Source organism: Schistocerca americana, chromosome 1, assembly GCF_021461395.2.
Source record: "Schistocerca americana isolate TAMUIC-IGC-003095 chromosome 1, iqSchAmer2.1, whole genome shotgun sequence".
Classification (NCBI taxonomy): Eukaryota; Metazoa; Arthropoda; class Insecta; order Orthoptera; family Acrididae; genus Schistocerca; species Schistocerca americana.
In genome coordinates, this window is record NC_060119.1 from 141,842,427 (window position 1) to 141,860,973 (window position 18,547).

Sequence of the window (18,547 nt, forward strand, 5' to 3'; positions counted from 1 at the left end):
GGAATATATCCTATTAGCACACCAGCTCTCAGTAGACCACGTGGAAGTTTTTGGATACTTACACTGAGAAAAAAAAGGAAGAATATCTCATGGAACATATGTGAAACACCTTCATTTCACTGGTGATATTGTACTGTTTGCCTCTGGTACAGATAAACTGTAACTACAAATGGAACAATTTAATAAAGTAGTTTGAAAGTAAGGCTACTACATGTTTGGGTATCTGTCGTTCTGCAGCATTTACAGCAGCTGATGAATATGGTACTGTATGGGTTAAAGACATACATGCAGTAACTTGTGTGGAAACCCATAGCAGCCACCTTCTCGGAAATACTGAATGCAGAATGTCTCAACAGCTATGTCGCTGGCTGCCTGCACACAGTAAACTGTCAAGTCTTTCTTGATTCACATTGATGACTCATGATAAGTCTGTAACTATGTGGGACAAAGTGTCAAACAGAGTGATGGTGGGTTGGCACAATATGTGTATTATTGAAACCTGTAGTTGGAAATCCATTGGTAAAAATTATTTACTTGTTATTTGCACATTTCTGTTCCTTGTGGATCCAGTGCCTACATTACCTCATAACTAGCATGTGTGCCCTTAGGTAAAATAACCAATTATAGTATGCAACATAAAAATTGGATACTGAATAGAGAGTCTACATACATTACCTTCTATCATTTCATATTATTACCTTTCTTCCTCTTCACTGGCGTGTCAACATCCTGATCACCAGTATCTGTTTCGAATTTCCTTATACATTCAGCAAGCAGTCTGGGCTTTTTGAAAATAGGGGATAACTCATCTTCTTCATATTTATACCCTGAGAAGAAAGATTGTAAATGCAATTTGAAACATTTTTAACTGCCCAAATGTATAACTCTATAGCTAATTAGAATAAACACTGCCCACTCACAAAATTTTGTATGTACTATACAGGGTGGTTCAGGAAGAATGTCACGTAATTTGTGAGGTGATTCTATATGTGAAAATAAACCACAAAAGTCCTATGAAGATGTGTCCAGTTTTCGATCATTACTCAACTGGAGTGGATTGAAGAGTACAATATCCATGAATGATTATAAAGACAAGTGTGAATATTACTTACCAAAATGCTGTGTAGGTGCTGTGGCGGACAGAATCATGGTGGGACAGATAACTGATCCATCCTACAAGAGGTGTGGAGGTCCTACAACAGATGGCAGCACTGCGATGTCACACTGAGGCAACAGCTGCAAGCTTACCCAGTGTGCAATTGTGGGCTGGATCAGTGAGCAGTCATGAGGCCGTGTGCATGTTTTGCTTGGGTGGCATTTAATTGAGCAAAGTCCATTGTGTACGGGTACTTTCATGGCAGTGCCCATGAGGCTGTGACAGACTACTAGAGACGTTTCCCTGATCGACGAACCCCTGTGTCAGGGTATTTCCCAGGATTTTTCAAACATTACATGAATCTAGAACACTACCCAGTGTACATGTAACATCAGAACATGAGGCTATCCAGTCAACTGAGGAAAGGGAAGACATTATTGCAATGGTACAGTGGAGTCCATCATCAGTACATGACGCATTAGCTATTAGTTTGATATTATACAAATACAAGTGTGGTGTACATTACATTCCAAGGGCTTGTACCCACTCCATGTACAACCCATGCAACATTTGCATCCACGTAACTCAATAAGCAGACAACAATTCTGTGAATGGTTGGCTGTACACAGAGATGTTGTGCAGTACATTCCATTTAAAGATGAGGCTACATTTACATGCAATGGTATCATGAACACCCACAATTCTCATACATGGATGATGGGGAACCCACATGATACTAGGGAAACAAGATACCAAGTTAGGTTCTCAGTGAACACTTTGTGTGGCATGACTGATGACCTGGTGACAGGACCTTTTTCCTGCCAAATTGCATGACAGCCACAGCATAAGACATTTCCTGGCAGGAGACCCACCTGCATTTTTGGAAGACATGACATTAGAGCAACAATGGAAAAGGTACTTATATCTTGATGGCTCACCTATTCACTGTACCTGACAAGTATCTCAGTATCTGAATAATACATTCCCTCAATGGGGAATGGGCTTTGACGGAGCCATTAACTGGCCTGCCAGATCATCCGACCTAACCCTATTACACTTCTGTTTATGGGGTTGGTTAAAGTAGGATTTGTATGCTACAAAAGTGGATGGATACACATGAAGAATTTGTCACTCATGGCATCAGTGCTGTTGCCCACATTAAAGTCCACCATATGATGTTCAACATACAATACAATACACCCTCCAATGCATTGGCAAGTGCATTGAGACAGGTGGGGAACTTTCCAAATACCTCTTGCAGAATGGATCAGTCATATGTCCCACCATTATTCTGTCCACCACACAGTGCCTACACAGCATGTTGGTATGTAATATTCACATTTGTCTTCATAATCACATGCGGATGTCGGTAGGCTTCAACCCACTCCAGTTCATTAATGATCAAAAATTGCACACGTGTTCCTAGACTTTTCTGATTAGTTTTCATGTGTAGAATCACATCACAAGTTATGTGACATTCCTCCCTGTCTGTGGCTTTACTGACTTGTTATTGTGTTGTTATGACAGAAGTGGTTGATTAAATGGAGAGACTACAGCTCTATCATCAGACAAAAAAAAAAAAAATTATATTTGGGTACATGATTTACGGCACATACTGTTCCCTGTCTCCTTCAGTGTCATACGAACAGCTGCCTGTCAGTGCCTGGTATTCGTGACTTCTTGTCTTCCTTTTATTCTTCTTCTTCCTTCTGTTCTTTTCGAGTGTCATTTCCTATGCATTGCTCTATCAGACATTTTCACATAGTTTAGATTTCTGTCCATGATGAATCTGACATTATTTGTCCTTTGCACAACTCAGTTGTTTATCAAATTTTATATTTAAATTGCTTGTCCAAAGTGACAAAGTCTCCCTCAGAGTCAAAATCTTCATCAGATCTAACAAGAAGATAAGTTCACTGGACAAAATATCAGCCACACTCTTAAAGTACACCAGTCACTTTCTAGTGCTGTATATGGCATTGAAATGGTACCAGGTTGTCATGTTATTCTGAACTGTGCGAAATGACTCCGGGTTACAGTGAACATGAACCAGGATGTCCATATCAATATTTGCAGTGACCAAGTGTTATCCTTTCAGGGTGGCTACTTAAACTTGGAAATGAAATTCGCTGAGAATTCCAAGTGTGAGGAGGAAGATGGTGTCGAGAATGTGCTCCTGATAAATTAATGGTGAGCAGCAAGAGGGGGAGGGGGGGGGGGGGGGGGGGGAGAGCAGCATGCCACAATAATGGCTTTTTTCCCCTCTCAACTGAGCTATATACCAGCTACAAGCAGCAGTTTAACTATACCTTTTTTAAACATCAATAATTTATACAGAATAATATTCACTTCCAAATATCAAGTATTTTAAAATTTGTGATTTATTAAACTCAATAAAATTAAATTTCAATGCTAGGTTAAAACACAGAATTCCCTGAGATTTTACGAAATTCCTAAAATTCCCTGAGATTTTCCTGATTTCTCCAGGTGAAATATAATCCCCTGAGAATCCCAGGTTTTCCAGAAGAATCACTATCCTTCCCTTCTTCTCCACAATGGACACCACAGTCATAAATTTATTAAATGAATGCAGCATTTCGTGACGGTTCTATTGTGTCCTTTTATATACAGCTAAACAATAGAAAATGGCATAAAAATCCAAAACCAGTTGCGGAATAAGAAAGAAGGCTACATACATACAGTCAATGCTGTTCTGGCTGCAGCAGCTGGAGATAGCAATCGTGTGTGTGAGGTGCGCTTGCTTGTGCGAATGTGTGTGTGTGTGTGTGTGTGTGTGTGTGTGTGTGTGTGTGTCATCTTTACAGTGAGTAGCAATCTATTCTTTTCATACTATTTGACTGACGAACTTCCTCATTTTGATGAGACTGGAGGAGTAATCTGTTTCACTTGCTAAAAACAAATAACAGTCAAGATCACAAAAATATTTCTTTATTTAAAACAACCAGTTTCGACAGACTCTGTTGTCATCTTCATGTCTTAAAAAACCTTTTTGTTATGAAAAGTGCTCATTTTACATTGGACCTCACACAGAGTTGTCATGTCAATAAAAATCATCAAATTACAAAAGGACCAGCATGCAATGAACACAGTTCATAACAAAAAGATTCTTTAAGACCTGAAGATGACAGCAGAGTCTGTCGAAACCACTTGTTTTAAGTAAGAAAAATTTATGTAATCTTGGCTGTTGAATGTTTTTAGTTTCATAATATTGTTGATATCCCAACCAAGACTTTCCAATACTTGAGTTTTGGGAGAATGTATGCAATCAAATGGATTAGCATACAAACGTAGCCAAAACTGGCAAAAAAAAAAGATCAGTATCATTCCAGGCAAAGATTGCGAAGTATGTGACAGTAATTAAACTGGAAACACTAAGCAGATCTGAATGCCTAACACTGAGTAAAACAGATGAACAAGAAGAACTGGGAAAGAAAGAAAGGAAAAATTTTGGGATCAAATCTTTGAAGTTGTATTGAATAATATTATTTCTTCATTCTTTTCTTTTCTTATACATAAGCAATATGTAAACTGAATGAGTTATAGACACCGCCAAAGGGAAATTAGTGAGTTATTTTGTGGCAAGGATAAGTTTTGATACAACGTTAAATATCTGTGTGAAACAAAGTAAGAAGCTGAAGTTGTATTGAATCTTATTATTTTTTCACTCTTTTCTTTTCTTACCTTCATTTCTGCCCTTTGTCCAGTTCCTGTCTTTGTTCTTTTGTTGTGTTTATGTTCAATGTATTCCATTTTCTCATATGATTCTTGTAGTCCAGTTTTAGCTGCAATTTTGTGAACTGTTTCTATTATTATGTTTGCATGTTTTGTGCTGAGAAATTATTACAATATCGTCAGCAAAAGCGAGAAACTTCACACTGAATCTTACTCTTCTTTATCCTATATGGAATGCTTCGATGTATTTCTCTTGTAGTTCTTTATCCTACTCTCTCATGATCTTGTCTAAGACCAGATTGAAGAGAATCGGTGAGGGTCCACCACCCTGCCGACCTCCTGGTTTGATTCTGAAGGGTTCAGAAATTTTTCCTATGAATTTAACTTCTGAAGTTGTGTCTGTAAGCATCTGTTTGGCAAACTGTCTGGTGATTTTGTCAATAGTTGCTGCTTTCATCATTAGGAATACCGTCTGTCTGCCTATGGAATCACAGGCCTTTTTTAAAACTAATGAATAAGGACTGTCTTTGATCCTGAGGATTGTTTTCAAATTAAAAATTTGCTCCACATATGATCTACTTTTTCTGAACCCCACCCGGTACTTGCCAACTGTGTTTTGCTTAGTCTTCTACCTCATTCAGTAGAGCTTTGGATATAATTTTGTATGTGACTAGAAGCAGAGATATGCCATGGTAATTTCTGATGTCTGTGCTATCTCCTTTCCTATGCAGCAGATGGACTATAGTTGTCCAGTATTCTTTCATTCTCCCAACAAACTTTAATAATCTCATAAATGGTTTCAGCTGCCTGCTTCCCTCCCAGTTTCCACATCTCAGCTACTATACCATCTTCATCTGGTACTCTGTTGTTTCTCAGCTGGCCAAAGTATTATTTAATATGATGCAATGACGGTGGTTCTGAAGGCGAGTTTTCCCTTTGAGACAGAAAATTAGTCATTAGTTGGTTCCTTACCATTTAGAAAATTCTTAAAGCGTTTTGCTACTAACTCACAGTTGTCTTTGTTACTAGTAATCAGTTTGCCTGTTGAATCTTTGAAGTTGTATTGAATCATATTATTTTTTCGTTCTTTTCTTTTCTTATACATATGCTATATGCAAACTGAATGAGTTATAGACACCGCCAAAGGTAAATTAGTGAGTTATTTTGTGGCAAGGATAAGCTTTGATACATCGTTAAATATCTGTATGAAACAAAGTAAGAAATATGCTCTTCAATTTATTAATTCCTGCATCTTCACTCTTTTGTTTTGATAAGTGGTAGCGTACGGACATATGCTTGGATCTGTTGTACCAGCATTATTAAAAATGTGTATTTCAACCCTTCATTAAAAAGTGTTATAATAAGTTATTAGAAAAGCAATATTTATTTGCACAGTTAAGAGGTCAACTCCTATGTGTTCACCATTTCACTCACTGTCGTGATCCTGCATCAAGGTGCAGACAAGAAGAATTTATGTGGTATCCGGAGAAGTGTTCCTGCATCGACATTGTCACAATCAAGGCTAAACACAATGAAATTAATGAGAAGCAGTACGTAATGCAAATCGTTTATTGACCTTGAATGTATTGATATTAAAGGTCTGTTGATACTGGTATCAGTTAAATCACAAATTACCTTCAAACTTCTTTCAACTATTCCTTCCAATCAATTTTTCCAATTATTCAAGCAATTATTAATCCATTTCCATTACCACATAACTATTCAAAGTGAACATTCACCAGCTTGTTTCCTCAATATTTCTTATTTGAAAACTTTGTAGAAGTCTCTAGTGTTCTATTGTCTGACATTTGTGTCTATTTCCTTCAATCATTTTGTATCATACTGTCATTTCTCTATTCGAATTATTATTAGTAGCATTCCTATTTTGAATATAATAATTCCAATCCCAAAGAAAGCAGGTGTTGACAGATGTGAAAATTACCGAACTATCAGTTTAATAAGTCACAGCTGCAAAATACTAATGCGAATTCTTTACAGACGAATGGAAAAACTGGTAGAAGCCGACCTCGGGGAAGATCAGTTTGGATTCCGTAGAAATATTGGAACACGTGAGGCAATACTGACCTTATGACTTATCTTAGAAGAAAGATTAAGGAAAGGCAAACCTACGTTTCTAGCATTTGTAGACTTAGAGAAAGCTTTTGACAATGTTGACTGGAATACTCTCTTTCAAATTCTAAAGGTGGCAGGAGTAAAATACGGGAGCGAAAGGCTATTTACAATTTGTACAGTAACCAGATGGCAGTTATAAGAGTCGAGGGGCATGAAAGGGAAGCAGCGGTTGGGAATGGAGTGAGACAGGGTTGTAGACTGCCCCCGATGTTATTCAATCTGTATATTGAGCAAGCAGTAAAGGAAACAAAAGAAAAATTCGGAGTAGGTATTAAAATCCATGGAGAAGAAATAAAAACTTTGAGGTTCGCCGATGACATTCTAATTCTGTCAGAGACAGCAAAGGACTTGGAAGAGCAATTGAATGGAATGGACAGTGTCTTGAAAGGAGGATATAAGATGAACATCAACAAATGCAAAACGAGGATAATGGAATGTAGTCAAATGAAGTCTGGTGATGCTGAGGGAATTATATTAGGAAATGAGACACTTAAAGTAGTAAAGGAGTTTTGCTATTTGGGGAGCAAAATAACTGACGATGATCCAAGTAGAGAGGATATAAAATGTAGACTGGCAATGGCAAGGAAAGCGTTTCTGAAGAAGAGAAATTTGTTAACATCGAGTATAGATTTAAGTGTCTGGAAGTTGTTTCTGGAAGTATTTGTATGGAGTGTAGCCATGTATGGAAGTGAAACATGGACGATAAATAGTTTGGACAAGAAGAGAACAGAAGCTTTCGAAATGTGGTGCTACAGAAGAATGCTGAAGATTAGATGGGTAAACCTCATAACTAATGAGGAGGTATTGAATAGGATTGGGGAGAAGAGAAGTTTGTGGCACAACTTGACTAGAAGGAGGGATTGGTTGGTAGGACATGTTCTGAGGCATCTAGGGATCACCATTTTGGTATTGGAGGGCAGCATGGAGGGTAAAAATCGTAGAGGGAGACCAAGAGATGAATACACTAAACAGATTCAGAAGGATGTAGGTTGCAGTAAGTACTGGGAGATGAAGAAGCTTGCACAGGATAGGGTAGCATGGAGAGCTGTATCAAACCAGTTTCAGGACTGAAGGCCACAACAACAACAACAACAACAACAACAACACTATTTTGCCAAGCAATATGGGTGGGGTGATAAAACAAGTTGCCACCAGAAGTGATCCTCATTTATTTACATTTGTTGCATCTACTTTGGGAAATTAACCACACATGATCACAAATGATTTATGTATTTCATGTAGCACAGTGGATGGCATCATAGCCATACAGTTGTTATGCTGGAAGAACTTGTCTGTTACAGGAGGGGTATGGAAAAATGGCATATCCTAACATGGAGTTCAATCTTGCACCCTCCCCACAGAAAGTCTGGACTTTGATCTTGATTTATGAAGACCACCAATGGAACATTTAGTATTTAACTATCGCTATAACTAGAGATGATAACAGCATATTCCAATTGCATACAAAAATTTGTATATTCCTTGACAGGAGTAGAATGCTGACAATACCAGTTTCATATGTTATTTGATGTAACAGAATGCGTAGAACACACACCAGCAACCTTCACTTTATTTAAGAACCAGTTGTGCTTGTTTCTAAATTACAAATTCATCAGATGCCCCTAATGCTTTTACAAAAACACATGGGACCTATATTTACAGGTGAGTAGCCCTAGGGAACATATCATATGTGTTGACCTAACACCCAAGCTGTATAATGATAAATTTGCAAAATTCAAAACTCATGCTTGGAGTTTCTCAGTGAAGTGATTCCAAACCAAATTGTGGCTGTTTCCTGCTGTACATAATAAACATTCTGTATACATCGCAGTCATGATATTTTCAGGTTGACATATTAAGATGCAGACAGGCACAATTAAAAGACACTTACACATACACTTTCAGCCATAGCCTTCATCAGAAAAAGAGAGAGAAACACACACCACTCATTCACACACACAAGTGCACCTCACACACACATGATCACCAACTCTGACAACCCCAAGCTGCCGGAATTGGTGGTCATGTGTGCATGAGGTGTGTTTGATTGTGTGAATGAATGGAGTGTGCTTCTCTTTCTTTTTCTGGTGCAGTGGGACACGAACCACCTACACATCATATGTTTCCTTATGAATCGGTAATGCTACTCACTGCGCTAAACCGACCACAAGACCTAGATGACTAATGGTAGCATCTTAGATCTCCTGAAAGTTTTAATCATAGCTATGTTACTAACTGAAATTTAATTATGACAAAATGTACCAAGAACTATGGATTTTTCATGGATCCTCAATGTGATGTTGCCTTCAAATAGCATACGACATTTCTCTTCATTTTATTACAACAAATCATACAATTAACTATGGGTTTTGGAGAGATGCTCAATTTTCTGATGCTCAGAAATGGCATATATACCTATGGGCTTCAATTGAAAGCCAATAAATTGCCTCGCGACACTCTACTACATGGATATGGCATGCATGTGACATGGGTGGCCATCTCCGTGGGCAAGCTTCATATACACGTTCAGAATAATATTGTTCTGTGTGTTTAGAAAGACTGCCCAATGTGCTATTCCATGCCATGGTGCTAAAATGCTCAATGTATGAAAGCATGGTCCATGTGCCAACAGCTTACGTAGGCTTTTTCTATCTTGCAGCCTTTAATATTGTGATAAATGGACCTCTCTTGTGAAGGACTACCTCAATAAGTATACCAACAATCCTGTGATTGCCCATGCACGGTAAAATAATCTTGAATGAAAGCCAATCTTTCAGGCTATTCTGGCTCAATCAAAGCAAGATGCTCCTTCAATACAAATAAAAGGTATTACTTCATGGTTTATAGTGTAAGAAAGTCTCTCCTACCTTGCCTTTTTTATTTGCATTCTATATAGTAACTCCCTGCCTTTATTTCCAAAGAAGCCTCTGTCAGCTCTTTTGTCTTCACTCCTTGCCTACTCATTTATTTTTGTGCTGTATTATATTTACTTAAAAGTTTGTCCCTCTTACAGCCCATCATTTATTTTTATCCATTTGCTTTAACAACAGGAAAAAAATTCACAAAAATGAGTTAACCACTGCTGTTGGTCTGTTGTGAACATATGCAGAGCCCATATCTTGTGCAGACCTTCTGATATCCCAAGGGTCATTCCATCATGAAATAAATTGTTGGGACACAGTGTTTGACAAACCTGACTACCACGATTTTGATTTCCCATAATTTTCATACATTAGGTCAGGCAAATGCCAAGATAGTTTCTTTAAGAAAGTCACAGAGGAATTTATTTCCTTCTCTTGATCAAATAGGTAGTATATAATAACTATGGTGTGTGTCAACAGGACACAAAACTTTTAACTGCCATTCAGAACGATTCTCTCAATACGAATCCTTGGCTACATCTCCAAAGACCACCGTGATGATGAGATATTATTAAACTCTTCATCCATCCACTGCATGTGGCAACTGTAATTGATACCTTAGAGGTTACATCCAGTACAACATATTTATCTAGAGATGTTTCCTTGACTGTTACTAGTATGTTTTCCTGCTTGTATCTTGCAGCAGATCTACATAATTAACAGAAATACGTGGAAATACATGTACCATCTGTCTTGAATCTCTTCTTTCTATACAAAGTCTGTCATTCTTATACAAATTTGTAGCAACAGGACACACACACACACACACACACACACACACACACACACACACTTGTTTATTTCATAATTACCTTCTTGATGGTTCTGTTGTGATCGAGTTGCATGCAGACGAGACCAAGTAAAAATGGAAGTATTTGGTTTCCCACTGGCATCCACTGGAGACTCTTTCTGGCACTTGCTGGATACGTGGTCATCTGTAATTGATACTGAATTTGGACTCAAGTTCTGTAAGAATTAGAATTAAAAATGAAGATATAGGAGATCAAATACCATTACTGTATGATAAGGTAGCAGAAAATGTGAAAAAAATCGCTACCTGCAATTGCTGACTCATTGTATGTACAAGATGTTTTAACAGTTGTATTGCTGCATGTTAAAATATTTGTTTGTTGTGTGGCTACAGAAATTTTATTTCTCTCTTTTCATATAATGGCTGATAATGAAAAGGATGTGTGATGCCTTTGAAGAGAGGATGAGCTGTCAAATATCAGGTCACAAGGTGTAACATGCCAAAGGGAACTGTCCTTTAGAGCAATGATTACATATTGTCCCTGTTTTCTCCATGTGATTTTTACTGACAATTTGTAACTTTATGTTAATGGAGTTGGTTTTGTGTGCAGTCTTATTTTACCAGACTGGCTTGTTTGTTCAAATATGCAAAGACTGTAATGACAAGAAGTTCTTATTGAAGACTGGGCGATAATGAAGTAGTTGCTCTTGTTTTGCATGTTTCAAATTATGTGGGAGAGACGGAGATTAAATTTTTCTGAAAAATAATTTCAAATTATATTACGTGCTGAAGCCTGGAGGGAATGCCTGAGCTGTACAACAAAAGGTTGGTGAATTATTTAGGCAAGACAATTTTAAGAGAGAAGAACTTGTTTTAATCTTATATATTAGTTCTGAACCACAGACCTTGCCATTTATGGGGAGGCTTGTAGGCCACAGTGGCACAGGTAGCCATACCGTAGGCACAACCACAATGGAGGAGTATCTGTTGAGAGGCTAGACAAACATGTGATTCTTGAAGAGAGGCAGCAGCTTTATCAGTAGTTGCAGGGGCAACAGTTTGGATGATTGAGTTATCTGGCATTGTAGTATCAACCAAAATGACCTTGCTCTGCTGGTAGTGCAAACAGCTGAAACCAAGGGGAAACTACAGCAGTAACTTTTCCTGAGGGCATGCAGCTCTATTGTATGGTTAAATGATGGTGGCATATTCATGGGGAAAACATTCCAGAGGTAAAACAGTCCCCTATTTAGATATCCAGGACGGGTCATACTCAGGAGGATGTCTTATCAGGAGAAACAAAACTGGCATTCTATGGATCAGAGCATGGAACGTCATATCCCTTAATTATGGCAGCTAGGTTAGAAAATTTAAAAAGGGAAACAGATAGGTTGAATTTAGATACAGTACGAATTAGTGAATTTCGGTGGCAGGAGGTACAGGACTTATTGTCAGGTGAACACAGAGTTACAAATACAAAATCAGATAGAGGTAATACAGGAGTAGGTTTAATAATGAATAAGAAAATAGGAACACAGGTAAATTACTACGAACGCACTACTGTAGCCAAGATAGACATGAAGCTCACATCCACCACAGTGGTAAAAGTTCATATGCCAATTAGCTCCGCAGAAAATGAAGAAATATATTATTCAGATAGTTAAGGGAGACGAACATGTAACAGTCATGGAAGATTGGAATTCGATAGTAGGAAAAGCAAGAGATTGAAAAACAGTAGGTGAATATGGACTTGAGGAAATGAATGAAAGAGGAAACCATCTGACAGAACTTTGCACAGAGCATAATTTAATCTTTGATAATATTTGTTTTAAGAATTCTGAAAGAATGCTGTATACATGGAAGAGACCTGGCGACATCGGAAGATTTCAGAGTGATTATATAATGGTAAGACATGGGTTTCGGAACCATATTTTAAATTGTAAGACATTTCCAAGGACAGATGTTGACTTCAAGATCAATTTATCGGTTTTGAATTGTAGATTAAAACTCAAATAGCAAAAAGGTAGAAAATTAAACTGAAAGAACCAGAGGTTGTTAAGAGTTTCAGAAGAAGCATTACGGAACAACTGACAAGAACAGGGGAAAGAAATACCATAGAAGAAGAATGGGTAGCTTCAAGAGATGAAACAGTGAAAGCAGTGGAACATCAAATAGGTAAAAAGATGAGGTCTAGTAGAAATCCTTGGATAACACAAGAGATATTGAATGTAACTGATGAAAGAAAAAAATATAAAATGCAGTAAATGAAGCAGGCAAAGGAAATACAAATGTCTAAAAAATTAGACTGGCAGGAAGTGCAAAATGGCTACGCAGGAATGGCTAGAGGATAAATGTAGGCATTTAGAAGCATGTATTGCTGGGGGAAGATAGATACTGGCTACCGGAAAATTAAAGAGGCCTTCTGGGAAAGGAGAAGAATCTGTACAAATATCAAGATCTCAGATTAAAAACCAGTCTTAAGCAAAGAAAGAAAAGCTGAAAGGTGGCTATAGAAGGGAGATGAACTTGAGGTCAATACTATACAAATGGAAGAGGACATATATGAAGATGAGACGGGAGGTATGATACTGCAAGAAGAATTTGATAGGGCACAGAAAGATTAAGTCAAAACAAGGCTCCAGGAGTAGACAACATTTTGTTAGAACTACTGAGAGCCTTGAGAGAGCCAGCCATGACAAAACTCCTCCATCTGACATGCAATATGTATGAGACAGCCAAAATACCCTCAGACTTCAAGAAGAATACAATAAATCCAATTCCAAAGAAAGCAGGTGCCGATAGGTGCACATATTATCAAGCTATCAGTTTAGTAAGTCATGGTTGCAAAATATTAGCACACATTCTTCACAGAAGAATGGAAAAACTGGTACACGTTGACTTTGGGGAAGACTAGTTTGGATTCCGGAGAAATGTAGGAACATGTGAGCTAATATTGACCTTGACGACGTGTCTTAGAAGCTACGTTAAGGAAAGGCAAACCTACATTTATAGCATCTGTAGACTTAGAGAAAGCTTTTGACAATGTTGACTGGAATATTATCTTTGAAATTCTGAGAGTAGCAGCGGTAAAATACAGGGAGCGAAAGGCTATTAACAACTTGTATAGAAACCAGATGGCAGTTGTACAACTCAAGGGGCATGAAAGGGAAGCAGTGGTTGAGAAGGGTCTGAGAAAGGGTTGCAGCCTATCCCCTATGTCATTCAATCTGTACATTCAGCAAACAATAACGGAAACAAAAAATATTTGGAGTAGGAATTGAAGATCAGGGAGAAGAGTAAAAACTGTGAGGTTTGCTGGTGACGACGTAATTCTGTCAGATAGCAAAGGATGTGGAAGAGCAGTTGAATGGAATGGACAATGTCTTGAAAGGGAGGTTTCAGGGTAAATCAGATGATGCTGAGAGAATTGGATTAGGAAATGAGACACTTAAAGTAGTAGATGAGCTCCATTAGTTGGGCAGCAAAATAACTGATGATGGTCAAAGTAGAGATGATATAAAATGTAAATGCAACGGCAAGAAATGCATTCTGAAGAACAGAAATTTGTTAACGTGAAGTATAGATTTAAGTGTCAGGAAGTCTTTTCTTAAAGTATTTGTGTGGAGTGTGAGAATATATGGAAGTGAAACATGGATGATATGCAGTTTAGACAAGAAGAGAACAGAATCTTCTGAAATGTGGTGCATCAGAAGAATGCTAAAGATTAGATGGACAGATCACCTAACTAATGAGGATGTACAGAATAGAATTGGGAAGCAAAGAAATTTGTGGCTCAAACTGAGTAGAAGAAAGGATCATTTGGTAGGCCACATTCTGAGACATCAAGAGAAATTCTGAGACATCAAGAGAAATTCTGAGACATCAAGAGAAATTCTGAGACATCAAGAGATCACCAGTTTCATATTGGATGGAAGTTTGTGGGAGTAAAAATCATAGAGAGAGACTAAGAGATGAATATAGTAAGCAGATTCAGAAGGGTGTATGTCACAGTAGTTACTCGGAGATGAAGAGGCTTGCACAGGATACAGCAGCATGGAGAGCTGCATCAAACCAGTCTTGAACTGAAGACAACAACAACAACAACAACAACATTAGTTATGTGCCACTAAGTGACAATTTAATTAAAGTATGATGACAGATAAATAGGAAGTTAGTCAGTCTTATCCCTGCTCTACATATCTTATTCCTTCTCATGCTGTAGAAAACGGAACCTGCAATCTAAAAATGGAAATAAATATAATAAGGCAATGAAAATTTGGGTACAAAGTAGGAAACACAGAATGTGATACATTTTCTATGCTGGTTGAACTGTTATGTTGTGTTCAAAGAACTTGGAGGAGATAAATTATAAAGTGTAAACTTCACCCATGACATGACAAGTACCACAGATTTATCTGAAGGCATATCCTCAGCTGTTATTAGTGTGGTTTTGTGCAGCACATGTACATCACTAATGGGAATCCATGCACCATTTATCAAGAGCCTCTCCGTTCTACACAAGATCTGTCATTCTTCTAAAATTGTATAGCGACTGGAACTCTGAATTACAACAGAGCTTCAGCTCCTGCTTCCCCCCCCCCCCCCCCCCCAAAAAAAACACCACTTGTTTATTGTTTATTGCAATATTAGTTCATTACCTTGGTGGTTCTGTTGTGACTGAATTACGTGTGGAGACTGGTCAAATATGGTAGTATTTAGTTCCTCATTGATGTCCACTATAGACTCTTTGCGGCATTTGCTGGATACGGGGTAACCTGCAATTGGTAATGAATCTCCATCTTTGGGCCCAAGTTCTATAAGAATTAAAAATCTAAAATAAACATATAGGATAACAAAAATTCACTACTTTGTGATAACTGTGGCAGAAAATGTAACTACTCTTTCAAAATGTATTGACAATCATAAGGTTATCTAAGGCTTCAGACATCTGTTTGACAAGAAATGGAAAGAGTATGAGACATACATATGGTAGATGATATCCAAAAACAAAATAGCTTTCTCATCTAATGTTGGAAGAATACAATAAACAGCAAATGTCATTTGGGGTGGATAAATTCTGTGCAAATCAGTTACCTTGTATTTGGAATTCATACAACAACATCAGTGGCTGATAAGTTATTCTTAATTAGTTCTACCCTCAATCTTTTTAACAAAATGTATGTAGTCACATTTTCTTCCCATTTTCTGCCAACTCATTGGACTTTCTCATTCTGAATTTACTTACTGGAAAATAGATAAATGCCAATACTCAACAGAACTGTATGTATTGAAAGCTAAGAATATATTCTATTTTTATCTCAATCTAGTGTATGAAGCCTGCTTCCAGATTGCATTAGATGTAATTGTTTCTGCAGATGAAATACAGCCTAGTGGGAATATGGTACATGGTTCCCATGTACGACAAACATCCTGTCACTCTGTGCAATGGTTATGATAAAATTTGAGCAGAAAAACATTAATGTAAGTGACCACAGTGCTCCAACCTGAGTATTTCTGTTCATGCACAACCTTTAGATTTGTTCTTATCAGTGAGCACTGTGTGACCAACTATTGTCATTGGTTCCCCATATTCATTTCTCATTTTAAATTTTGTTGTGTTTGGTAACAGGGATTCATTGTCAGGCCCTGGATTGAGTTTCTGTCTGCTGAAGTTGGATCCCTTAATCTGCATTGCATATACTGGAAACACTGAGGCCAATAATCACCACACTTCAATAAAATACTGACAGACATACACTATATGATCAAAAGTATCCAGACACCTGGCTGAAAATGACTTACAAGTTATTGGTGCCCTCCATCAGTAATGCTGGAATTCAATATGGTGTTGGCCCACCCTTAGCCTTGATGGCAACTTCCACCCTTGCATATATATGTTCAATCATGTGCTAGAAGGTTTCCTGGAGAATGGCAACCCATTCTTCAATGAGTGCTGTGCTGAGGAGAGGTATCAATGTCAGTCAGTGAGACCTGGCATGAAGTCGGGGTTCCAAAACATCCTAAAGGTGTTCTGTAGGATTCAGGTCGGTCCATTAGAGTTATTGTCAGGCAACCATTCCGTGCATTATGAACTGGTGCTCGATTGTATTGAAAGATGCAATCGCGATCCCCAAACTGCTCTTCAACAGTGGGAAGCAAGAAGATGCTCAAAAAATCAATGTAGGCCTGCGCTGTGATGGAAATGAAGTCCTATGGTTCTTGACAGAGCACAGGCGAACAATGCGGAAGAGCTACACCGCCGTACTAGGCAAGGTCCTAATGGAGGTGGTTTGCTGTTGCCTTCCTCTGACTGTAATGGGGATGAATGATGATGAAGAAGATGTAGCAACCAAAACCGACTGCAGGAACGCCTTGGGCTGCGGATCGGAGCTGCCAGGCGGGGAAGCCGCCGGCGGTGGAGCACACAACGCACCACCGGGTAAACACAGGACGAGTCGGGCGACAGACCAACGACAACTGACAACAACCGACCACGACTGACTATGACCGACACAACAAGGAAGAGATAAACAACGGAGGCTTGTGGAAACCACAACACCAAACACCAACAGTAAATCCACTCAGAACCAGAGCCAGGCAAGTGTCAACAACGAGCAACGACCAGAACGCAGTACCGCCGAGATAGAAACGATATCCAGAGCGAGTACCAGACTGACTGGACTAGGGCAGAGCGGGTCCCTATATACGAAACCAGAGGGAGCGGCTATTGGCTGCTGTCTGCACGTGGCGTAGCGTTGGTGCCCTCGCTGCGCGGAATAGCCGCCACAGAGACGGAGCCCTCTATGGGCTGACCACGTCCATTTGTTCTGGTGCGTGTTCGACTTCTACGGCGAAAGGTACTAGAGAAGATGACACAACAACATCCAGTCATCTCGAGGCACCTGACCCCGCCAGCAGTTGGACCCGGGGCCTGATGCTCGGGAAGTGATAACGCTACCGTGAGACCACAAGTGGTGGACTGTGCTGTGATAGTGCCATGCAAAACAACAAGGGGTGCAAGCCCCCCCTCAGTGAAAAGCACGACCACAGCATAACACCACCGCCTCTGAATTTTACTGTTGCCACTATACACGCTGGCAGATGTTCACCGGGCATTCGCCATACCCAAACCCTGCCATCAGATCACCACATTGTGTACCGTGATTCATCACTCCACACGTTTTTCCACTGTTCAATCATCCAATGTTTACGCTCCTTACATTGGGCAAGGCGTCGTTTGGCATTTACCGGCGTGATGTGTGGCTTCTGAGCAGCCGCTCGACCATGAAATCCAAGTTTTCTCATCTCCTGCTTAACTGTTATAGTACTTGCAGTGAATGCTGATGCAGTTTGGAATTCCTGTGTGATGGTCTGGATAGATGTCTGCCTATTACACATTACTTCAACTGTCGGCGATCTCTGTCACTCAACAGACGAGGTCGGCCAGTACGCTTTTGTGCTGTATGTGTCCCTTCACGTTTCCACTTCACTATCACATTGGAAACAGTGGACCTAGGGACGTTTAGGAGTGTGGAAATCTCGCGTACAGACATGTGACATAAGTGACACCCAATCACCTGACCACGTTCAAAGTCTGTGAGTTCCACAGAGTGCCCCATTCTGCTCTCTCATGATGTCTGCCGACTACTGAGGTTGCTGATACGGAGTACCTGGCAGTAGGTGGCAGCACAATGCACCTAATACGAAAAACGTATGTTTTTGGGGGTGTCCGGATACTTTTGATCACATAGTGTATTCTCGATACATTTTGCAAGATACAAAATTATGTCACAACACTGAAAAGGATTTTGTGAAATTTTCTGAAGAAAATTCTGGAACTTTGGGAAATAGTGTTACAAACTGTTGTCACACCCTGCATAATGTTAAGTATCATGACCAGGGAAAACTGCTGAGAAGCCAGTGGTTGCTGAATGTTTTTATCCATCTGTATAA

At 39.0% G+C, this 18,547-nt stretch overlaps 1 protein-coding gene across 8 annotated transcripts in view; it reads right to left on the minus strand.

The window, feature by feature from the left end:
* The window catches only part of LOC124551057, a 186,311-nt gene that overhangs the window by 120,688 nt on the left and 47,076 nt on the right, over nucleotides 1-18,547 (minus strand). For 6 of the 8 annotated variants that reach the window (XM_047125989.1, XM_047125953.1, XM_047125969.1 and 3 more), the window contains exons 3-5: nucleotides 15,253-15,408; nucleotides 10,656-10,778; nucleotides 699-827 (exon numbers count right to left, since the gene is read on the minus strand). In XM_047125989.1, coding sequence (XP_046981945.1) covers nucleotides 699-827; nucleotides 10,656-10,778; nucleotides 15,253-15,408 — 408 coding nt within the window. The remainder of the gene's footprint in view (nucleotides 1-698; nucleotides 828-10,655; nucleotides 10,779-15,252; nucleotides 15,409-18,547) is intronic. The other 2 variants (XM_047125947.1, XM_047125979.1) reach the window with 2 other exon arrangements.